Raw genomic sequence first — 24493 nt, forward strand, 5'->3', positions numbered from 1 at the left:
ATTGTAACATTTTCATATTGAGAAAGTCATTTTTAGTACTCAAGTACTTTTTGAGTATGTACTTTCTTTGAAGGCACATTCCATGGCTTCAGATTGGCTTCCAAGGTGCCATGATGTCTTGTCTCATTATCTAAAAATATATTTTTTTTTTTTTACACAAAACCAACTAAATATATAACCTAAATATTTAGTTCAATGTTTATAGTTTTTAGCAAAAAATGAATCATAAATAAGAAAGACTGACGTTTAGTCCTTCAAACACCATTTTTATCCTTTCTTTCTGGAATAATGATGCTGAAAATTCAGCTTTGCAATGTGGGAATAAATCAAACATTTAAAAAAATATATTATTATTAAAATAATACACAATAGTATTATTTAATAATATTTCATATTATAATTGAAATATTTTAATAATATTTTATATATATACAATTTTAATAAGTTTAAAAAGAAAAGGGAACCCAATCAAAGAGTTTAAGATTGGAAAAGACCAGATGAAGGCATCTTTGTAAACATGATGTTATGCAATCATTTGGACCTGCTTTGATGCCTTCACACCTTGGTTTACCTGGCAGCATTATTTAGACTTGACACAGAATAGCTGAAGCCCAACCTCCACTGAGGCCTAACACACTCTGCAGCACATGCACAAAAGCTGGTTCGTGGAGCTGAACTAACACCGTGTTAACGTGTGCCCTGCCTGGATTATGTAAGAGAAGGAGTTGAGTTATAACTGAATCATTGGCGGCTCACTGCTTTCTCCCTGGTTGGCAGCAGCTGGTTAATGAGTTCGAGGAAGGAGAGGGGAGCGGCCACATTCTGGAGGCTGAAGTTCACCTAGAAACAGTCTGAAAGTGAAAAGATAGCAGAGGAGCCTACAATCGGCCGCCAAGGACAGAAACACCCTGTCTTACAAAGGTAGGAAACTTTCCCTACAATGCATAGAATTGAACTTTGAACTGTAAAAACTGTCATTTCAGAGACTTTTGATGGAGTTCATACAGGTATCATTTGATGTAAACTTCATGCATTATCTAATGCAAGAGCTAGTGCAACCCCTACTGTAGTACCTTTTTATGGTAGAATGTGTGTTGCATGTTAAGGAAGGGTCTTGTAAGTCATAAATTAGTAAATCTAGAGCAATTTCATTCTCAATTTTCCCTATTTCCCATGCATCCTTCTCAATGTCATTCATAAAGGCTCTACTTTTGGTGATTATCAGAGCAAAAGGTCAAACAGAGCACAACAAACAGGGGTGACTGTACTAGGCTACCAGTGAGCCATTGTACATCTCACTAATAATCCCCAACCAACTTTTGATGGTCTGTTTAACTCTCCAAAGATCTGACCAGATCAGTGGTGCCTGGATGTTTTGTAACCTACTTCATTTGCCAAAAAATCTCAGAAAAGATCTGCATTGATGCTATAGACTACATGACTCCATAGAAGGAGTATGCTGGGGTTCACCAAGGGAGGCTTTAACGTTTTCATAACAGAGGAAACATTCAACATAATCTGCATCTATTTATTTTTAAACCTTTTATTCACTTGTCATGCCATACTCGATTCATTCTGTAACTATGCATGGACTTTGGACTTGTAGTAAGTTACACTACCTACCAGTCAAAAGTTTGGACACACCTACTCATTATTTTTAGTCACGATTTTTTATTGTTATAGTAAAAGCATATCAAAACCTATAAAAACATAGACGCAATTATAAAGCCAAAAATGTTAAACAGGTCAAAACTATCTTTTCTTGTATCTTCTCCAGCTTTAAGTTACTACACTTTTACTGGATTCTCAACCAACCATGCTTCACATGTATGCTTGCTGCTATTCTTTCACTATCTGCTCCAACACATGCATTTAAAGTGAACTTTTCATTTAGTACAGAAATTCCTATATAGGTGTTATATATTTGCCCCCAAAACTAAATTTAAGCATTGCAGCAGAAGACACAAAAGTCAGGTGTAAACATTACTAGAAATATAAGTTCAATCAAGTGTGTCCAAAGTTTTACCTGTACCACAGAAGTGAAAGAGTTAACCAGTAATGCATTCCAGTTCAGATTAGAGCTTATTTTGCGCTCTTTGAATTTAAGCTTCAAATCGGGGTTATTTTGATTCTAGAAATATGTTTTCGGGATTTCTTTTAGAAGAACTGTAGCCTTTCAGAAAAGTTCATGACACAAAAGTTCTCTAGTTTATAATGATAGTTCATTTAAAAATGTAAATCCTGTCATCATTTACTCACCCTCATGTTGTTTCAAACCTGAATGACTTTCTTTCTTCTGCAGAACAAGGTTGTCAAGGTTTAAACTGTTTTTAATCACACAGTAAAGGTAAATTGGAACCAAAACAACACTGTGTTGACAAATAAAGACATTCAAAAAAATATCTTCATGTTCTGCATAAAGAAATCTTGGAACAACATGAAGACAGCATTTTCATTTTTAGGTGAAACATCCCTTAAAGTCTACAATCATATAAGCTGATGTCATCTAAGTAACAGCCATTATCTCATTGTAAGATATGATTCCCAGGCTTTTGAGCCTCTCCTTCTCCTTAATTATATATTTGTTTCTGAGCAGATCAGATATGAGATCAATTATGCAGAACTTAAGGGAATGCAGTGTAACTCATGAATTTCTAAAAATGTCTTATTCTTCCCAGGACACAATTCCTCCTGCACAAGCAAAGAAATACATACTGCACTTGGGCAATTTAGGAAATTTCTTCAGGTATAAGAAAAGCATCCTACATAAAATTTGGAAAAATAAATGGAATTCAATAGAATATTTTAAAATATAAAAGGAAATAAAACACTATAAGGGGATATAAAAAATACATTTTAAATGTAAAGACAGACCAGAATGTTTTAAATAAAGAAATAAAAATATCAACCAATTAGGAAAAAGGTACGGAAAATATTTAGAAGTGTATTATTTATTTATTTTAAAGCCATTATACAGTATGTCATACATGGAAAATATGATAAAATCTCCTTTAAAATATATGTATTTTTTGTTATGGTCAATACGATTTTCAACAAATAAAAAGTCATAATCAGAAGGAAATCAAAAGTATCAATATCATTTAACACAAAATACAAAGGACAAGTACAGCATGTGCGATGCCAGATGGGCTGGGGGTGGAGAGGTAAATAAACGTATTTGTTTTGCTCTCTTGCTCAGAGATATCTGCATTGGGGAGGGGGGGCGAGATGAATGGCTTATGCCTGTAACCACAGATATGACACACCTGTATGCATATCACCTGCTCTTGCCATATATGGCCTTGAATGAATGAACACAGAGAGAGATAAAAGTGCAAGGGTTGTAAAGTAGAGAGAGCGAGAGAGTGTCTCCACCACTGTCTGTGAACCAGCAGCACCTTTACCTGGCTGCTTCCTTCTCGATTCCTCCGGTGGCAGGTGAGTTCCTCTTCCTCTCGCTCTTTCCACTGCAGAAAAAGAGCTTTAACTTTGAAGATGCTCATTAAAGTCATTCATTAGACAAGCAGATTGTAAAAGTTGACCCTGCAAAAGAAGAAAAAAAAAAAAAGGAAAACTCAGTTGTAAATTTAGTACATAATGCAGCAGTGCTTTTTATTAGAAACATAAGAAAATCATTCAGTGGTTATGCTTAAATATCTAGCATGAAATAATCATTTTAATCAAACTTCTATTATCAGTGGCAAAAACAACAGCAGAAATAATAAAAACAATAACTAACAGTATTAACAAACTAACAGTATTAAATACATTTCTTGAATCAATAGAGTGAATCATTTGAAGTGTTCGATAAAAATGGACAACACTTAAACTATTCCCTAAAAAGCTCTCTCATGGTTTCCTAATGAGTAAATTCATTTCCGACTGTCTTTCTTGGTGAAATGTCCTACGTTTGATATTGTTGGTCTGGAATTTTTGTTTAGGGTTGTCTGCTATGAGAATTCAATGTGTCTGGTGGACAAAAACATCCCTTTAAACAGCGGCTTTATATTTGTATAACTTGACAACATGCTGTTTTTCTATATTGCACATTATAAGCTTGCGTTGCATAATCCGATGTGCTCATATCCTTTAGTCTGAAACAGAATGTTAGATACGCCATGATGGACAGTTTACAGGAAGAATATTAATCAAGGTTATAGGAAAGGAGGTGGAGATGTGACATGTACACAGCAGCACTGTCAGGCCTGATCAAACACCGGGCGGTTACATAAAAACCCTGCACACTTTCCTGTTTGCTCTGACACACCGCATCCAGTAATTCTGGAGGGCAGATCATTTTTGATATGTCATTGTTACTGTAACAGCAGAGTGGAGCCGTTAAGACATTATTGCACGAACAACATAACTTCTAGAATTTAGTTAGGAAATATTAACCTTTGCACAGGGCAGAGGGTTTGTGATTGGTGATTTAAGGGCTAGCACAATCTGCTCGATACAACCCCCTAATAAAACCCAGCCATCCAATCAAACAAGAGAGATCGAGTCACCCGTATTATCACACCATATCAACATCTATGCTGCAAGGTACCAGGCAAACATATAAATATGTTGATAAGGAGGCTCATAAATTTGGGATATGCAAACAAAAAATGACCCTCTAGGGTGTGTGTAGATATATATATATATATATATATATATATATATATATATATATATATATATATATATATATATATATATATAGGGCGTGTATATTATTTGTTGATAATGACCGACTCGCTGTACATGATCTGACATTTAACTTGGTTACTTGAAAATAAATTGATTTTAGTAAAATTATTGTGATGTGAGAAGAAAAAGATATGTAATGTTTTTTATAATGACGGTCAAAACTGACACTGTCAGGATGAATACATGTCACATTGACCGAAAGATTTCATTAGCATAACGTTCCATGTAAAAGCGGTTATCAGGTGAGATGAGTCCACATGATTTGATAGTAGCTTCCTGCTTAATTTGTTTAATAAAAAAAAACTCCACAAATGGATGATAGTTACCAAGCAATGGCAAGTTTCTTGAATCAGTTTAACCAGGATGTGGACTGAGGACAGAGAGGATGTGGAAGGAAGAAGTCATGGTTTTGAAACAAAGACACTATTCCTTGCTAGCCACATAGTTTGCAGCATGTTTAAACAGATGGGTAGTTTGCACACAACAAAGACAAAGCAAACGCAATATAATCAAATTTTTAAAATCCCCTGCCTATCATAAACCATGTACAACTTCCTTTAGAACATAATGGTCAGGTACCTGAGCAAATGTAGATAATATTAAGATAATAAATAATAGAAGTGGATCAGTAATGCAATAAAGGTTATGGTTAAATTATTTAACTGATTAAATGTATCGAATCAAGTTCATAAATGCTTCATAAATAAAAATACTGAAGCATTTTGAAATGTCATTACCTGATTATCCTCTCTTAAGTTTATCGTGTTTTAGCGACGTTTAAATAGAAAAAATGCTGATAAGCAAAAATTTCTTTGTGGTTTGAACTATGTGCTCAGTGCAGTAGATAAAGTGAAGGATTGTGGGGCTTGACATCTCAGCCATTTTTTATGATAACTGTTGGATATGTAGGCGTAGTATTTTTACTACAGATTTGCAACAGATATCTGAGGTGAGGCTTTCACTTCCTTTCCCAGGGGTGGCTAACTACTGTAGCTTTCTTCCGGAAGAGTTGCATAACTGTAGCTTTAGTGTCTGGGTTTACTAATGCATGAACTAAACTGCACATTTGCCTTTGAACGACACTGAGGAATCCTAACATGAAAGAAATCATTAAACAATACATTAGAGGAACAGTTAATGCAGTTTCAAGTCCAAAAACGACAAAAAACACGACACTTCTGAAGCCATATTATAGCTTCATGGGATGAACAGATTTCTTTATTATCAAAACGTAATAATTCACCGAGAAATCTACAGTTTTTATTTTAAGTCTAAGTACTGTAATATCAAATACGGCATGCTTAGAGGAAAAATGAACTGCCTATAGATTTAGGATGATAGGAAGGTGAGCATTTAATGACTGAATATTAACTTTTACTATTTTTCCTTGTTATACTGTAAGGTCACATGAAGGATAAAGTGTAAATAAAAGAAAATGGGGTCAATAAACAGCTATGAGAACCTTTATTTGCTTGCGGTTGTGAATTGGAAGGGAAATTTAGATGCACAAAAACACATTTATGAGTAGTTCATACACAGGATATGTATGCTTTGTAGTTCCAAGAAAACAATCTGGATCTTCATTTCTATCCAACCCTCTCTCTTCCAGGTATTTCCCAGAGACTTAAGCTGGCACCATGACACAGGATGTCAAGACCAATGTTCCCAAAGTCCTCAACAAAACCACACCAGGACTTCAGATATGGAGAGTGGAGGTAATGATGTAACTTTGTCAAATCATTGCACTCGAAATTTGGGATACTGACACGTAGCAAATCACCAATCGTTCTTCTTTTTAAATTATTGGTCAGAACATGGAGCTCGTGCCCTGTCCATCTAATACATTCGGACAGTTTTTTGAGGGAGACAGCTATGTAATACTCTACGTAAGTATCAGTGCTTAGTGTCCTAATCAACTTATTTAAGCTGACAAAAACTAACCGCTAAAGAAAAACCGTCTTATTTTCAGACTCACAAGACTAGCAACAACTACAGCTATGACATCCATTATTGGCTGGGCAAGGACACCTCCCAGGATGAGCAGGGAGCAGCAGCAATATACACCACGCAGATGGATGAACACCTAGGGGGCGCTGCTGTGCAGCACCGTGAGACCCAGGGTCACGAGAGCGCCACCTTCCAAGGATACTTCAAACAGGGCATCGTGTAAGCCATTACATAGACCTTGAACCATTACAATTAAATTAATCCATCCAACACATGTAAAAACCACACTTCACCCCAAAATAATAATAAAATAAAACAGATTTTATATTTTGGTTAAAGAATAATATTTTAGTACCATTAGAATTCTTTGCTAACAAAAAAATTAAAAATAAACAAATATTTGCATAAAGAACCTTCAAAGAGCCTATAAGGTAATAGGTTTAGAAATTAATTTTAATTGAATAACAATTAGACACATTCTTATTACTGATGTTTCCATGTTTTACTTTTGAGTAGAACTATTCTCAAATGTTGTTTTTATTATAGATATATTTTTTGTTTAAACTGCATATATTGAAATGGCATGTAAGTAACATTACAGTAATGAGAATGTATGGAGCGAAAAATAGTCTAATTGTCAAAATGCAATAATACATAAATAAATAAATGAATAATATTGTTATTGTTCCTAAGAATTACCCTTAATTTTATTTATGAGAAACATCACTTCCAGTTTTTTATATTTTGCTTTTTAGTGTGAAATATGACCCTGACGTCATCCCTTAGTTTATGGTATAAATAAATGACATTTTCAGGGGGCGTTCATAAACATTGCACATACTTTCCTTTAATCATAATTTCCACCTCGAGCTACTTTATTTTAAATGTAAAGAAGCATATGACTATATAATGCACCTCTTAGTCTTAGTTTAGTTTAAAGAAATTAAACATCTAAAAAAAAAAGTTTTACAGAGACAGACGACTTCTTAGTAAAAGTGCGTCGGAATTGATCGTTTTAAACTCTTTATTCCAGATACAAAAAAGGTGGAGTCGCATCTGGGATGAAACAAGTGGAGACGAACACGTACAACATTCGCAGACTGCTGCATGTGAAGGGAAAAAAGAATGTGGTTGCCGGAGAGGTAAGAAAAATGTATTTGCTACTTAAACATCTAATACACATGCATGCATATGATGAATTGCTATTGCATACCTTGCCTTTAAAGACTATGTGTCCTATCCCAGATTAATATGGACAGGCAGCTTTAAGTAAGGAGATTTTCCACCAGAAAGTGTAAATAATGAGGTTCCATCCCACTATGTTCAGGTGGAAATGAGCTGGAAGAGCTTTAATCAAGGTGATGTGTTCCTGCTGGACTTGGGGAGTCTGATCATTCAGTGGAATGGACCCAAGAGTAACCGAATGGAGAGGTTAAGGGTAAACCATTACAATTGATTTGCATTGCAAAACTATCACGTTCTTGATGCAGATGGTGCATTTTACCACCTCTAAACAGTAAGCTCACTAAAGACTTTTGTTTTCATAGGGAATGAACCTAGCGAAGGACATTCGGGATCGAGAAAGAGGTGGTCGAGTCCAAGTGACTGTAGTGGAAGGAGATGATGAGAACTCTTCAGAGGAAGCAATGAAATTGATGATTAAGGCAATGGGGGAGAAAAAACAAATCAAAGATGCCATCCCAGATGAGATTGTGGACGAGAAACTCAAGACTGCCATTAAACTCTTTCAGTGAGTTCAATAGTTTAAACCACAAATTAAAGCATATGTTAAAAAATGTGCTCCAACAGAAAAACAACTGTCTTCTGTGAAAAGTATTTCAGATGCTGAGGGGAACCTTGTAGTGCAGGAAGTGGCAGTGAAACCTCTTACACAAGACTTACTGAAAACTGAGGTATGACTAATTCTGACCAGCAACCCAAATAAACACCACAGCATAAATCAGTTCAGTATAAGGCCATGATCATAGCCTATATATATTAGTCAAATGTCACTCTTATACCTATGTCAAAGTGCACAGGTGCATTTCATTGATCGCAGCTGGGAGGGACATTTGATGAAATAGCTATACTTATAAAATAGTTAACCCATGATAAAGGGTAGACCGAATCAGCATAATGTGTACACCTACGTAGTGTATACCTGTCAAGATAAGACAAAAGAAACACAGTCATGCTCACAACACAGTCTGACCTGGTCATGTGGTTGTGATGCAAATATGACAGAGTATCTTACAAAAAAAGGCCTTATGAAATGCTGTTGGCAAACCATTTTGCTTCTGTATTCCGACATAACTTCAAAATGGATGTTCGGTGTGAGAAATGTATTTTATTAATCAGGAATTGATTGTGAGAAGTGAAAATTAAAGCCAAGGATGGATAGGAATATAGCTGGAGGAAATAGATTAACAAGAAATAGAAGTTTGTGACTTTAACTGCAAAATAAAGTTGTTTCAGATATATTTTGATAGAAGATCATGAAAAAAAGATTATAACATGCATCAATGAATTGTGAACCAAGACCAAAAACATAGATTTAAATAGTAAACAGAATCAAATCTTGTCTTGAAAATGACAAAATGTTGATTTGAAATGGAGAAGTAAAACAAAAAGGCCCCCGAAAGGAAACAAGCAAGTTGCATGATGAATGGCTATTGAAATGCTAAATGAGTGTGTAATCCTCATTGCAATATTAGAGATGCACGGCTCTCAAAAACAAAAAGTTTGACACTTTTGCACGAAGACTGAAGAGAAACTGAAAGAGCCACTTTACAAATGGAAAATATGGCAATTGACATTTGATTCCTGTGACAGGACTGCTATCTTCTGGATCAAGGAGGAATAAAGATCTTTATCTGGAAGGGCAAAAAGGCATCAAAAACTGAAAGAGCAGAATCTCTGAAAAAAGCAGAGGTGAGTCTTACACCAATGAAGCACTAATCAAAGAATGCTTTTCACAAGGGAGTCATTTAACAACTGCATATGCAAGTATTGGTGCATAAAACCTGTGTGAATCAAGGCCTTAAAAGTCAAGTATTTACTATTTTGGAGCAAAAATAATAATAATTTATATATATATATATATATATATATATATATATATATATATATATATATATATATATTGCATAGATTCTGGATTAACAAATTCTTGCTGAAGAAACATTTCATCCTCTCACTTCACGTTTTATTTTTCTAGGCCTACATAAAGGCGAAAGGATATCCTACATCTACCTACGTAGAGACAGTAAGCGAAGGAGCAGAATCATCGGTGTTCAAGCAACTCTTCCAGAAGTGGACGGAGAAGGGACAGACAGTTGGATTGGGCACCACTCACAGTCCGGGGAAAATAGGTGAACATGGCTTGCTAATGTAAAGAAAGCATTATAAAATAAATACATCCAAATTTATATAATTGAAAACAGTCATGTACAGTGGCAGTGACAGTCTAAAAATGCCATGCAAAGATTCAAATCAGTGAATCATTTCCTGAATCAGTTCCTTTACATGAACCTTTCAAACAAAACAGTTCACTATCAGTCAGTCAATCAGTCCTTTGAATGCAATATATGAGGCATTTGATTATTGATCTCTGATACTACATGCACAATAATGCAATGTATTTTTTATGTTTGTTCATAAAAAGTGTAGTTATAATTAAACGTGTGTTACTTGAAATAAATAAACTGAAAATGAAGCTAAAAGAATGACTAAATACAAAATAACATAATTTACATTTGTTGCTAAAGTAACTAAAGTAAACATTTAAAAAATATATATATGACTAATACATTAATATTAAAACAGAAAATCTAAATTAAGATAACACTGATCAGAAAAAAAAAGCAATTTTGAATATTTTCATGCACCTGAAAAATGTTAGTTGCATTGCTTTTTCTGTTGGCACTTCTCAAATGACCAATAATATGCAGGCAATCATCTATGTATAAGAATAAGGCAGCATTCATACAAGATGTGTTCTTGTGTTAAAAACAGCTGTGGTGAGATGCTATTAAAAACAATGGCATCTTTTTGTTCTGTGTACACTGCTCAATAATTTAAAACAATAGCATAGACAAAACAAGAATGCATCCTATATGAATGTCCCCTTAGAAACCTATGATTCTAACTCTACTATGTTATGACTTCTGCTTTCTGTAGCCAAGGTTGAGCAAGTCAAGTTTGACGCCACCTCAATGCATGCTAGACCTGACCTGGCTGCACAGCAGAAAATGGTGGATGATGGGTCGGGCGAAGCCGAGGTCAGTGAAATGACCTTTCATTGCCTTTCCTTCATCTCAGTGAAACAGAACTCATTACATGAATGTGTTCATCTCTCAGGTATGGAGGATAGAGGACAATGAGCCCGTCCCTGTGGAGAGGAAGTGGCTTGGCCACTTCTATGGTGGGGACTGTTACCTCATTCTCTACAAATATGAAGTCAACAGCAAACTACACTACATTCTGTACATGTGGCAAGTAAGTGTCTCTTCTGTCCTTATTTAATCATTGGACATTGTAATCTAATCCTGTACAAAGAAGATTTTTTTTATGTTTTTGAAAGAAGTCTTGCTCACCAAAGCTGCATTTATTTGTTCAATAATACATTTAAAACAGAAATGTTGTGATATTTTATTATAAGGAAAAATATTTTTTTTTCTATTTTAAAATGTAAGATGTAAATTCAATTAAAAGTCAGGAATTTTGAATTTTAAAGGCATTTTCAGTTAATTCTGATTGCTGATGGCACTTTAGGGCCGCCATGCCAGCACAGCGGAGCTGACAGCTTCTGCATATCAGGCTGTGATCCTGGACCAGAAGTACAATGGAGAACCAGTACAGGTCCGCGTTCCCATGGGAAAAGAGCCTATGCACTTAATGGCCATTTTTAAGGGCAAAATGGTTGTTTATGAGGTAAGTTTGTCAGTTCCTCTCTCCAGAAGCCGCACTTGGACATGTCTTATGTTGTAACAACAAAAACCGAAAACACAAAATCACTTCCTGTTTTAAAAAGGATTTTATTTCTGTTCTTCAAAAAACTACCAGAAAAAAAGTGCAACAGCTTGCTACTTGGACAGTACCTTCAAAGGGTACAACTTCGTCCCTAGTCACTTATAGGGGGTTTTAATGAGGAGGGAGTACCTTAAAATAGTAACACGCACCTTTTTGTGGGAAGTTAAGATACAACGGTGTACTTCTGAGGCTACTGCTTTAGTAGCATGCAAAAAAAATTTTTTTGCTATAAACATAAACATAAACATAAACATAAACAAGGACAATTAAAGTAAGTTACTTATAGCCTGGCAAGAAAAGCAAGCAATGTGTGGCCCCTTGAAAACATTTGAGGCGGAGCTGACAAAAAGAGAAATTGAAAAAAATCATTAGGATATTAAGTAAAGATCATGTTCCATGAAGATATTTTATGTTACCTACCATAAATAAATCAAAACCTAATGTTTGATTAGTAATATGCATTGCTAAGAACTTTATTTAGACAACTTTAAAAGTGATTTTCTCAGTATTTAGATTATTATTATTATTTTTTTATTTCTATTTTTTTTTGCATCCTCAGATTCCAGATTTTCAAATAGTTGTATCTCGGCCAAATATGGTCCTATCCTAACAAACCATACATTCATTGAAAGCTTATTTATACAATTTTCAGATGATGTATAAATCTATATTTCGATAAATTGACCCTTATGACTGGTTTAGTGGTCCAGGGTCACATTGTGTATGGTGCCACTAGTGGTGCAGAAATGACACACTTTAACTTTAAGCCTTGCAGTGAATGCATTCACCTCTTCACCTAACAGGAAGGAAGTTCCAGAGAAGGCTCCTCCCAGTCTCAACCATCAGTAAGACTGTTTCATGTCCACGGAACAAATGAGTTCAACACACGTGCTGTTGAGGTGCCTCCGCGTTCATCTTCTCTGAACTCCAACGATGTGTTTATGCTCAGCACTGATAAGTGCTGCTACCTGTGGTACGGCAAGGTTGGTAGTTTCAAATGCTTAGAATATCTGGCATATTTCAGAAGACATTTCTGCATGTTTCTTACCTGTCTTACATACTTGCCTTAAATATTACCATGCAGGGCTGCAGTGGAGATGAGAGAGAGATGGCCAAAACACTGGCTGACATCATCTCCAAGAGAGAGAAGAATGTTATTGCAGAGGGACAGGAACCAGCTGACTTCTGGGTAAACCTTGGTGGAAAGTCACAGTATGCCAGCAGCAAAAGGTATAGTAACATTTGCACAGTGTACATTGTAAAAGAACAAATTATCTGCTTGGCTCTGTTCCAATTCCTACAGAAAATTAAATGTTGTGAAATATCTGTTTTCTATTTAATATATTTTAAATTGTAATAAATTTCAGTGATTTCAAAGCTGAAAGTATAGTCTTCAATGTAAAAATTGCTTTTAAAGTTAAAAATTACAATCATATAAATTTTTAATTTCAAATCATTTTTAATTCCACTTTCTTCCATTTTCTTCCATTCAAAATTCTGCATCTTTTAGTTTAAATTCAATTCAAAGTAAGGAATTTAAAAGGCATTCTCAGCTGCCTTTTTGTCTACATAAGGCATCTACATTACATTATATACTAAGTCTGCATCTTAACTGAAATGGAATATTATAAATTAGTGTTTTGAAATGCTGTACACACTGTAGATAATGATTCAGACAAATACAGTGCAACAGTCAGGGTCCATAAGTAAAAATTCTATTCATTTCCTACATAGGGACTTTTTTTTTAATGATAATTTTAAAAAGACAAACATTTTGCTGTGAAGAAAATTCCACCAATCAGAGAGCAAACAAATCTTGGTGGTTTGGTTCATGGCATATCATGCTTTAATAAATACTTTCTAAAATTCCAACTCGAAAAGTGAATGGAAAAAATACTTCTGGAAACAACATTGCAGAAAAAGTGGGTGGCAACTGTTGTACTCTATAGCGCTCCTCAAATGAAGAACACAGGAGAGTGATAAATACAATTGATTTCAAGAGGGTATAACATTGGAGAATGCATTTTGGCATTGCATTCCTTGCAAAGGATATATGCAATGCTGCCTTCACAGACAGTTTACAAGTTTTAGGACACAGCTCATGCATTTCTTCTTTTCTTCAGACTTCAGGAGGAGAGCTGCAGTATCACGCCCCGGTTGTTTGAGTGCTCCAACCAGACAGGTCGCTTTATAGCAACAGAGATTACAAACTTTAACCAAGATGACCTGGATGAGGATGATGTGATGTTGCTGGACATCTGGGATCAGGTGAATGTCGGCGTGGTTTTCTCTCTTCACACATGGTTTTCTCTCTTCTTTCCAGACCACTAGAAATAACAGCACAAATATGTTCTGTCAGGTGTACCTGTGGATCGGTAAAGGTGCCAACGACAAGGAGAAGCAGGAGGCGGTGGTTACAGCACAGGAGTATCTGAAGTCCCATCCTGCAGGGCGTGACCTGGATACACCTATTCTAGTGGTGAAGCAAGGGTTTGAGCCGCCCACTTTTACAGGCTGGTTCCACGCCTGGGACCCACAAAAGTGGAGTGTAAGTAGATGACATGAGTTTGAGCATGACAGTTTAATTCACAAGCGTACAGCATATTCAATTAAAAAAAAATTGTCTTTTAGGGTGGGAAATCCTACGAGCAGCTGAAAGCAGAGCTTGGCACTGCAACTGATCTCGTCCAAATTACTGTGGTAGGTTATTCATTCTTCATTTCACTAGCACTGTCAAGATCATGGGTTCGGTTACTTAGGGGATACATGAACTGATAAAATGTACAGTATAGCTTGAATGCTTTTTTTGTGCAAAAAGCACCTTCTAAATGCATAAATGCACAGCAGCAATTGAAAGTGAAAAATGGTTTAACACCTTGTGCACAGGATCTGACCAAACCGACGTCAGACCAAACCAACTCAAGTAACTCAACTCAAGGGGGTAACTTACCCCGTCCTGTGTCGGAAACCTTCCCTCCAGAGAAGCTGGTGAACGTTCAGACAGAAGACCTGCCTGAAGGAGTCGACCCCTCAAGAAAAGAGGTGAACTCTTGATCTACAAACATCTTGCACAAATCTAACACACAATGCCAAAATGCCATGAAAAAAAAAATGCCCAAAACAAATAAAACTGTATGTAGGCTGTGTATATTATATATATATATATATATATATATATATATATATATATATATATATATATATATATATATGTAACTGAATACAAAAACTCTTAAAATAGTAAAAATTCAACTCTTATAATACTTTTAAAGAAAATAAATCTTATTTTAGGACTTTGCCTTATTATTGCCTTATTTTCATGACAATTAAGCTTTGTGCATTGAGGTAATGATAATAAATGAGGCATTCTCATTACTGTAAAGCAACCAATGCCATTCTCATTTTACTTTATGATTATTATTATTATGATGATTATTATTATTATTATTATCATTATTATTAGTTAGTTAGTTAGATTCACATTTTTCTTTCTTTGAATTTTGGAGTGAAACGTAAACATGTTTTCGTCAGATTAATCTGTTGATCAAACTAACACACATCTCTGTCATCTATGCAGGACTATCTCTCAAACGACGACTTTAACCTGATCATGGGGGTTTCTCGAATTGATTTCTATGGCCTGCCGTCCTGGAAGCAGCTGAACCTGAAGAAATCAAAGGGCCTGTTTTAGGATGGGCACAAATACACTCCTGTTCTGCGAAATGGACCTCTCATGCTAAACTGTATGAATGCTAGTAGTGGTGCGATGCAAATACACTACAGTCAGGATCCTTTCCTTTTAGAATTTTTAGATTTACATGTTTACATGTTTAATTACTTTATTTAAATGTGTTGTTTTGAAATTTAAATTGATTTATTTGAAATTGCCATATATTATAAAAGAGAATTAATTATATTGAGTTTAATTTTGTAACAGAAAATATGGATGATATGGGAAAATGAAGTTTGCAAATCTGTCTTTTTACACAGGGATTTGTATTAAAGCTGCATGGTAAACTTCCAATGTAATCTTTTCTTAATGCATCTCAAGAGGAAACCTTCAAGCACTGACTAGCTGCTTTACACTTAAGTGGCTTAAGCACTACAATACATTTTAATATATTTCAATAAAGATAAAAGTTTCATGTTATGTTAATTGTGTATGCTGAGTATTAATTATAAAAGACGCTTGGAGCCTTCTGTATACTGTTTTAATGTGTAATTTCCATTGGTATGAATCATTTACTGTATACAAGACACACACCACCTGTCTAATGGAAAAGTCAATAAACAGGGACAGACTCATTGTAATGGAAAATCTTTTGTTGCCTCATTGCTAATGCAAATATTATACATTTACTTAGGCACAAATTCAATATAGAATTGTAAAACTTTTTGTGGCCCTAAGCAAAGCAATAATAGGCGACTTGTTTCAAAAACAGTGTTCATTAGCATACAGGTCAAAGTTTGAGAATGATAGTCAAATAAGGGCAGCCTACTAGTTTCTTATGAAAGCTATCAGATGTTAAAGTCAAGTCGTGCAAAAAAAGACCTTTAAACAAGTCTAGGCTAGTTTGTTGCTCTCAAAAAAGTCTCTAAATGAGAGATGCTAAAATCAGCAAACCAGACCAACCTGACTGACTTCGAAATAGCCTACAGCAAAACAATGATCATAAATAAATTAACTAATTATATGAATATGTATAATATTATGTTCATATATCAAAGTATAAATATCAAAATCATAAATAAAGTTGCAAAGGTAATTACCATACCTTGAGATTTTTGCTATGGCTGCATCAAACATTAGATGGGGTTCCTGGGGGCTGTCTTGTGATTGTTTGGGGTATTCTTTTCTTTCCATAACTTCTAGTTTTTTTTTTTTTTTTTTTTTTCTGTTTGGAGATGAGTTAGACGTTTGGGGGTTTTCGAAGTATATAGTTATTTCATAAATAGGTCATGAATTTTGGGCAAAGTTAACAGAGTTATAAACTTATAAGTGGCCAAAGAAATGATAGTTGCCTGGCGCCATCTTCTGTATGAGGATGAAATGGTTAGCTCATTTTGTTGCTATCAGTATATGCTAGCATAGTGTATTTTTAAAAGGAAGTATTCTATTTAAAAGCAGCACTATTCCTATAGATTTGCATATGTGGGTAATCAGAAATTGTTCTCTCATTCATAAAACCTTTGGCAGAAATGAATAGTAGCCTAGGCTTCAGCAAATCTGCCTGTTTACTGGAATATTACTTAATAGTTGTGAAGTGTCATTCATCGAAGTTTAAATTTATTAGTTAAAAATAAGGTATAAAAAATATATAAAGTTATGTATTTGGTTAGTTTAAATGGGGCTTGACCAGGTGTCTTTAGTTTTATTAATAATATTTTTTCCCCTACACAGACATTTATTTTAAAGTTCACATTAATGTTGCTGTGTGCACAAAGTCATTACTATCGAGGCAGCTATATAAAAACAACGTGTTCATTCATGTAATTTCAGATAGTTTTATCATTATGCAGCCTTCAAAGTGCAAAGGGAAGAACATAATGCTGCGTACTATAGTTTAATCTTCAGCTGTCATTGGATGGACATTGGATCATCTACATGATTATGTAAATAATTATATATTGTATAGACTACAAAGGTCAGGTTTTAAAGGTTTCCAGGCACCGGTGCATGAGAGAAGCACTGGTGCATTAGTGCAGAGTTCACTATTCTCTTATCAACTGTGCTCTCGGTTAAAAGTTGCTATTTGTTATACATTAATATATGTTCAGCCTTTCTCTCTCTAAACAGCTCGACATAGCAGCAGGAATGAGCTCTTGTTCTGGACCAAAAGATGCTAAAGTTGTAATTGTAGGTTCAGGTTTTGCAGGGTTGGCCGCTGCAGCCACATTGGTGAAAGGAGGATTTGAAAATGTCCTGGTTCTTGAGGCGAAGGAAAGAATTGGAGGTCGAGTGCACACCATTAAACCCTTCACCGAGAACATCATTGAAGTTGGAGCGAACTGGATCCACGGACAGAAAGGTAACTACCTATACAAGTTTGCGATGGAGAAGAACTTGCTATGCGAGGGACCTTCTGCATCCAAAAACATGTGCCTGCCCCGTTCTGTAACCCCTCAAGATTACTTTTTCAAAGAAGATGGGAAGCAGGTCTCCAAAACAGTTGTAGATCAGGTGTGTTCAAACTTCAGCAAGCTCACCGACAAAGCTTTTGATGACGAACTTGAGCGCAAGCACAGGGAACTAAGTCTTGGTGCTTATCTGGATGATGCCTTTGGTGAATCTCCTTTAGAAGCGAAAGAAGATGCCCACCAAGTTTTTGAATGGTGCAAAAGGGCTGAATGCACAGATGAGGCTTGCTCTAGCCTCTATGAGGTGTCTGCGTCTCAGATTAACTATTACACTGCTTTAGAGGGAGGATTTTTTAACACTTTGGGACCTGGTGGCTATCAAGCAATTTTAGATGTTCTCCTGAAAGATCTGCCTTCAGGAACCATCCAGTGTAGTGCACCTGTCAAGAGCATCCGATGGGATCTGGTCAAAAAGGGCCACTGTGAAGACCAAAGGTATCCTGTTCAGCTCGTTTGTGAAAATGGACAGAGCTTTGAGGCAGACCATGTGATCGTCACCGTTTCTCTGGGGGTTCTCAAAGATAAAGCCTCAACCATGTTTGAACCTCCCTTACCGCCAACAAAACTTTCTGCGATTGAGAATCTCGGATTTGGCATAGTAGACAAAATATTCTTGTTTTTTGAGAAGAGATTCTGGCCAGATGACTGTGCTGGGGTGCAGTTGTTGTGGAAAGAGGGGCCTGAAGATAAAGATGTTTATGAGTCTCTGTCTGAAGGAGAAGCCTGGAAGAAGACATGGTTCAAGAAGATCACTGGTTTTGATACAGTGGCCCGTCATCCCACGGCTCTGTGTGGCTGGATCACAGGTAGAGAAGCACTGTATATGGAGAAGCTTCCGGACAGTGAAATAGGAGAAATCTGTGTAAGGTATGGTAACATAAATGATTCAACATAGGACATATGATCATTTTACCATGGTTAAATATTGGTAAATAAAAAAAACAATAATAACAATTTAATTTGTGTTTTTGGGGGCTGCACTGTGATCCAATTTTTGGTATACAAACTAATGTTGCAATGAATGACATTATGAATGACAGTCAAGGTAAAAATGTTTCAGTCATTATTTTTTGCTTGGAATAAATAAAATAGAATAGTGGGCGAAAATCAAAAGTGAATAATAGGGCCTGTCGAACACCAAGAATGATCGTTTTCAGACCATACAGGACTATTGATGCAAAGTAACGGCAAATTTCCATATTCTACTTGAAGAACCTTTTTCTACAAAAACTAACCACACAGAACTTCACACAGTCAAAATTCATGAAAGCATTGTAATTGCTAGACATTTAATCACAGACACTAATGCTAAAATGTGAAAAAGATGTTCAAAAAGATGTTATGATCATAAAACATGGAGAGCTGGAGCAACAAGATGATTAAGATTATTAAACCACTATGGTCAGTTTTGGAGAGAACAGTGAGAAGCAGATTCTCTCCTACAACATCTCTGAAGTATTAAGGCAGTGTTCTGATAGATGACATTCTACTGTAAGCTACTTAAATGTTGTATGAACCTATTTAAAAAGGCTGGGACCTTTATTATTTGTTGGTAGAGTTTGGAATGTGTTGTAAAATATAGGGTTATTACTAAATGGCAGTAGTAATCTGAAAATGCTGAGACATTCTGTTCATGTCTTTGAAGGTTGCTCAGGTCTTTCACAGGCTGGTCAGTGCCAGAGGTCTCAAAGACACTGATCTCCAGATGGGGCTCTGATTCTCACGTCCGTGGCTCCTACACATTTATTCCTGATGGTGTTGATGGAGTGAAAGCACACAATGCATTAGCATCACCTCTTCCTCCTAATGATGAATCCAAAGGGAGGAAGGTAACCTCTTCATAAATTGTACAAGTGTTTGATCGTTTGAATGTTTTTTTTTTTTTTTTTTTGTAACTAATTTCAAAAAGTGAAACTTTCATATTTTGTAGATTAATTACATGTAAAGTAAAACATTTAAAACGTTTTCTTGTTTTAATTTTGATGATTAGAGCTTACAGCTCATGAAACACAAAAATCCAGTAACTCAAAATATTAGAATATTTCCTAAGATAAAAAAAAAAAAGGATGTACTAAACTGAAGAGCTCAAGCTCTTTAAAGCATGTTCATTTATACTAGAGGTGCTCCGATCACGATCGGCCGATCGTTATGCGCATCTCATCAGTAAAGCCGGTTCTCTAATCAGCGGTTAATTCGTGATTTCACACAGAGCAGCTGTTACTACACAGAGCCGTTGTTAATAGAGAAGATGCGCAAATCCACTTCATTTTCAGCGTTTTTTGGCGCATCTTCTCAGTTAACAATGGCTCTGTGTAGTAACAGCTGCTCTGTGTGAAATCACGCACCTGATGGAATTAACCGCTGATTAGAGAACCGGCTTTACTGACGAGATGCGCATTAACAATCCGCCGATCGTGATCGGAGCACCCCTAATTTATACACTCAATGGGTCTCATTCATGAAACATTCGTAAATATACGAGTAAATATCTGAGTGATTTGCGCGTAAAGAGAACTTCCCGAAAACTCTTCTCCTGATTCACAAAAACTTCTTAAACGTCAGATGTGATAGTGAAATGTGTGTGTGTGTTAATGAATTCCAATCAGTCGTAAATGGGACGCGCGTGCACGCTCACTCTCAATTACCATAAATCCCAAATCCGACTGACAACTATATGTGAGCATCATATTATGACACCAAACGAAGGATTTCAACATGTCTTCTCAAAAGCGACTGAAAAAGAAACATTTCTCATCTGCAGAAATTGAAGTTTTATTATCAGAAGTTCATTCAAAATGCCACATTTTATTTTCAAGCGTACTAGTGGCGTATCAGGTCCTAAAAAAGGAAGTTTGGCAGCATATTACAGATCCTATTACTGGCTCTCATAATAAAAGTTAAAAGAAAAACCGTATGTAATTAATATATATATATTTTTTTTTCAAAATGCTGTGTAAATATGTACCCGATTAAGGTTAATTAAAATGCAGCCGTATTAATGAGCAAAACATTCAGAAGTTAAACGCACTATTTACGCGTGGCTGGGAGCAGGTGTAGATTTCTTTCGTACCAACTAACATTTGGAAAATACGAACGTTTTAATGAATCCGAAAATTTACGCCAAAACCACTTTACACGCGATTTACACAAAAATTCGTTCTGCTCGTGTTTCATGAATGAGACCCAATACCTGGTAGGGGCTCCTTAAGCACAAAACAATAAACACATTTAGCATCAGTGAGGTGTGGCATGAAAGCGATCAGCCTGTGGCACTGCTGAGGCACTATTGAAGCACAGGTTTCTTTAAAAGCGGCATTCAGCTCATCTGTATGGTTTCTCATCTTTCTCTTGAATATATCCCATAGATTTCATATGGGGTTCAGGTCAGGCATGTTGGCTGGCCAATCAAGCACAGCAATATCATGGTCAACAAACCACTTGGAAGTGGTTTTGGCACTGTGGGCAGGTGCTAAGGCCTGCTGGAAAATTAAATCAGCATCTCCATAAAGCTTGTCAACAGATGGAAGCATAAAGTGCTCCAAAATCTCCTGGTAGATGACTGCATTGACTTTGGACTTGATAAAACAAAATGGACCAACACCAGCAGAGGTCACGGTACCCCAAATCATCACTGACTTCAGAAACTTCACACTGGACTTCAAGCAGCTTGGATTATGTGCCTCTCCAGACTCCAGACCTTTTATCCAAATTAAATGCAAAATTTACTTTTATCTGAAAAGAGGACTGGACCACTGAGCAACAGTCCAGTTCTTTTTCTCCTTTGCCCAGGTAAGATGCTTCTGACATTGTTTCTGTTTCAGAAGTGGATTGGTGGCCCTCTTCTTGAAGATTTATGAGCTTGGTGACTCTTGATGCACTGATTCAGCTTCAGTCCACTCCTTATGAGGCTCTGCCAAGTGTTTGAATTGCCTTTGCTTGACAGTATTCTCAAGCTTGCGTTATCCTTGCCGCTTTTGAACCTTTTCCTATCCATTTTCATCCTTCCAGTCAACTTTGCATTTTATATGCTTTGATACAGCACTCTGTGAACAGCCCCTTTCAATAATGACCTTCTGTGACTTAGTGGTCAGTGATTGTCTTCTGGACCATTGCCAAGTCAGCAGTCTTCCCCATTATTGTGGTTTCAAAGAACAAGAGATACCTGGAATTTATACTGTAGTCATTTAATTAAACTCAAATGTAAATATTCTAATATTTTGAGATACTGGATTTTTTAGCTGTATGCTCTAATCATCATAAATAAAACAAAAAAACTTTTGAAAGGGTGTACTTCACATGTTATGAATCTAGAATATATGAAAGTTTCACTCTTTGAAATAGGTTACAAAAAGTACTTTTCACGATCTTACATTTTTTTGAGATGCACCTGTTCAGTTAACGAAAAATAGCAACAATAGCGAACAATAGCAACACTGAAATATTCTCATGTGAATTGCAATAGTGAAAAAAGATTGCATTTTACAATTTCAAGCAGTGATGAAATTAATAATAAAATGATTGTATTTCTCTTTGTTTTCGAAGCACCTTCAGGTGTTGTTTGCTGGTGAAGCTACACATGAGAACTTCTACACCACGACCCATGGAGCGTATCTCACAGGGCTCAGAGAAGCAGAGCGACTCATAAGCTATTACGCTGATTGAGCATACAGAGAGGAAAACATACACTTTGTTTCATAAAGATATCATTTTATGAATTTCACATTTTATAGACTTGCTTTCTCAACCTAATCTTACACAAAACTAGTGTTTAAACGAGCCATAGGTCATTTTACAGCTGCCTATCAAACATTATTATCTGTGAGTTTTAAGATACATCCAGCTGGCCATGGTACAATGCATATCTCCAGGGAATGTTAAATAATATTTTATAAAAATGAAAGATGATTACATTCATTTTATAAAATTAATTAAATAAACTTAACGAGTGGTTTTTAATCTGTGAAACAGTGCTCTCAGGTGGCATGCAGCATGACCCCTGACAATTTAATATTGATCAACATAAAATTTTAAGAACTTCCGATTTAGTTCGCTGTTTAATGACACAGTGCCTTGACTTAAATGAAGAATATATCTGGGAATATGTATATTTGTTTATTTAAATGAATAAACATACTGCAAATCAAACTTTCTCATTCTTATTTACTATTTTCCTAATTTATTATTATTTAGAATAATTAAAAGGTTATCAAAACTATGAAATAACATATATAGACTTGCATAAGCCGTTCTTTCAGCAGGGATTGTAGTTAAAACAAAATGTAATCTGGGACATGACGAACTTGAATAGCCTTTGAAAAGCAGAACAAAAACATTTAAACAGAACAAATCAGACCAGTAGTGTAGTCAGAAAAGAGACTCTGGGTGTGCATATGAAAATCTGGGTGTGCCACTTTTATTGTCAGATTACTGTGCAAAATTATGGGATAGTATTTTTGTCACACTGCTTCCGTCCAAGCATACTCCTAGTGTTAATTTGCAGGTCGTGTCAAAATGTAGTTAATTGTTAAATGCAATAATTTTCTTCCAAATACGATAATTTTGAACTTTAGCGGTTTCATTTTGTTTATTTTTCATTACATTTTATTCACTTTAAATAAATTATAATATATAATTATAGGATTAAAATGAATTGTAGTTGCTCAATATAGATCTTATATTTGCGCGCGTGCCGAGGCGCAGGTTTGCGCGCTTCGGATGAGCGCATGTACAAATCTTCTCACTGCGCGCGCGAACTCGCTGCCTCTGGCTCTTAAATGTTTAAACTGACAAAGCTTAAATGAGTTTAGTTTAAACACAGATATCAGCACCCAGGTGCTGACGGAATAAATTACTGCTCATATACAGCATTCGCGTTGAACAAGAGTGAATGATTTATCCAGGGTTTTTTTTTCATGTTTTTGTAATGTCTGGGAAGCCAGAATGCGCATGCATCAACAAACATTTATTAGCTGAACCCTGTTTTTTTTACGTGCCATTTATAGCAAGCCATATTACAGATGATATTACAGATGCTTTGTCAGATTTAAGTTGAAGCGCGTGCCGAACCGTGTGTGGTGAACCGAACGTTTTTTTTTTTTTTTCAGCGAACCGCGCCATCCCTATTACCTCAATAATCAATCAATTACAGGCCTAAAACAATCATGCCCGAGCAGACGGATATTAGTACATCTAATCACACCGGCACCCGCGTCTAAATCAGTTGTATGGTCTGGTTTTCAGTCTAAAACAGTTGTGTCAAGTATAAATGTCTCGTCTGTTTCGGGAGGTGCGCGCGCAGTCAGCGGAGGCTCGCACCTCCCAACTCGCACCGGAGGCTCACACCTTTTTTTCTCAGACTTTGAAAAATCTTCGCGGTCGACTTAAAATGCTTCCAAGATCGACTTGTCGACCGCGATCGAAGGGTTGGGGACTCCAGATATAGCGACCAACTTTTTTTGAGAAAGCATTGATTATGCGTCACAGTCTCAATTCAAACGCTGTGCGCGCACGCGCTGCGCGGGACGGGTGGTCACCTGGCCCAGCCGTCTAGAGTGTGTCCACCTTTGTGTGTGGGTCCATGTACGTGCTGAATCGACAGGTAAAAAAAAAGCCTCAAGTCCAAATATTCATTTATCACAAATTAACTGTTTGACAAACACTTCCTGCTTCGATGTCCAGATCTGAA

General features: G+C 36.0%; 2 protein-coding genes across 4 annotated transcripts; both read left to right on the top strand.

Moving 5' to 3' along the window:
• Positions 1-505: 505 nt before the first annotated feature.
• LOC113108308 (villin-1-like) lies at positions 506-15974 on the top strand. Of its 3 annotated transcripts, XM_026271265.1 has the most exons (21): positions 506-921; positions 2679-2746; positions 6302-6407; positions 6504-6578; positions 6662-6858; positions 7673-7781; positions 7967-8077; positions 8187-8389; positions 8474-8552; positions 9472-9570; positions 9857-10010; positions 10819-10919; positions 10999-11136; positions 11413-11571; positions 12474-12653; positions 12755-12900; positions 13794-13938; positions 14030-14218; positions 14302-14370; positions 14557-14712; positions 15248-15974. In XM_026271265.1, the coding sequence occupies exons 3-21, from the start codon at positions 6330-6332 to the stop codon at positions 15359-15361; spliced, it is 2502 nt and encodes an 833-aa protein (XP_026127050.1). In that variant the 5' UTR covers positions 506-921; positions 2679-2746; positions 6302-6329; the 3' UTR covers positions 15362-15974. The 3 variants fall into 3 exon arrangements, with proteins under 3 accessions (XP_026127050.1, XP_026127048.1, XP_026127049.1); XM_026271263.1 differs by lacking the exon at positions 2679-2746 and having other exon boundaries at positions 507-921; XM_026271264.1 differs by lacking the exons at positions 506-921; positions 2679-2746 and adding an exon at positions 3092-3438.
• Positions 15975-17356: 1382 nt separating this feature from the next.
• LOC113108310 (spermine oxidase-like) lies at positions 17357-22933 on the top strand. Its single transcript, XM_026271267.1, has 3 exons — positions 17357-18675; positions 19454-19637; positions 22351-22933. The coding sequence occupies exons 1-3, from the start codon at positions 17441-17443 to the stop codon at positions 22468-22470; spliced, it is 1539 nt and encodes a 512-aa protein (XP_026127052.1). The 5' UTR covers positions 17357-17440; the 3' UTR covers positions 22471-22933.
• Positions 22934-24493: the final 1560 nt, after the last annotated feature.

The sequence above is a fragment of the Carassius auratus genome, chromosome 9, assembly GCF_003368295.1.
Source record: "Carassius auratus strain Wakin chromosome 9, ASM336829v1, whole genome shotgun sequence".
Classification (NCBI taxonomy): domain Eukaryota; kingdom Metazoa; phylum Chordata; class Actinopteri; order Cypriniformes; family Cyprinidae; genus Carassius; species Carassius auratus.

What these genes read in the sequence shown, in the direction of transcription:
- LOC113108308 (XM_026271265.1), top strand. Translation starts at nt 6,330, where the DNA reads ATGACACAGGATGTCAAGACCAATGTTCCCAAAGTCCTCAACAAAACC. An exon ending in GCAAAATGGTTGTTTATGAG is followed by an intron (nt 11,572 to 12,473) that starts GTAAGTTTGTCA and finishes TTCACCTAACAG; the next exon opens with GAAGGAAGTTCCAGAGAAGG. An exon ending in TCGACCCCTCAAGAAAAGAG is followed by an intron (nt 14,713 to 15,247) that starts GTGAACTCTTGA and finishes TCATCTATGCAG; the next exon opens with GACTATCTCTCAAACGACGA.
- LOC113108310 (XM_026271267.1), top strand. Translation starts at nt 17,441, where the DNA reads ATGTTCAGCCTTTCTCTCTCTAAACAGCTCGACATAGCAGCAGGAATG. An exon ending in ATAGGAGAAATCTGTGTAAG is followed by an intron (nt 18,676 to 19,453) that starts GTATGGTAACAT and finishes ATGTCTTTGAAG; the next exon opens with GTTGCTCAGGTCTTTCACAG. An exon ending in ATGAATCCAAAGGGAGGAAG is followed by an intron (nt 19,638 to 22,350) that starts GTAACCTCTTCA and finishes TTGTTTTCGAAG; the next exon opens with CACCTTCAGGTGTTGTTTGC.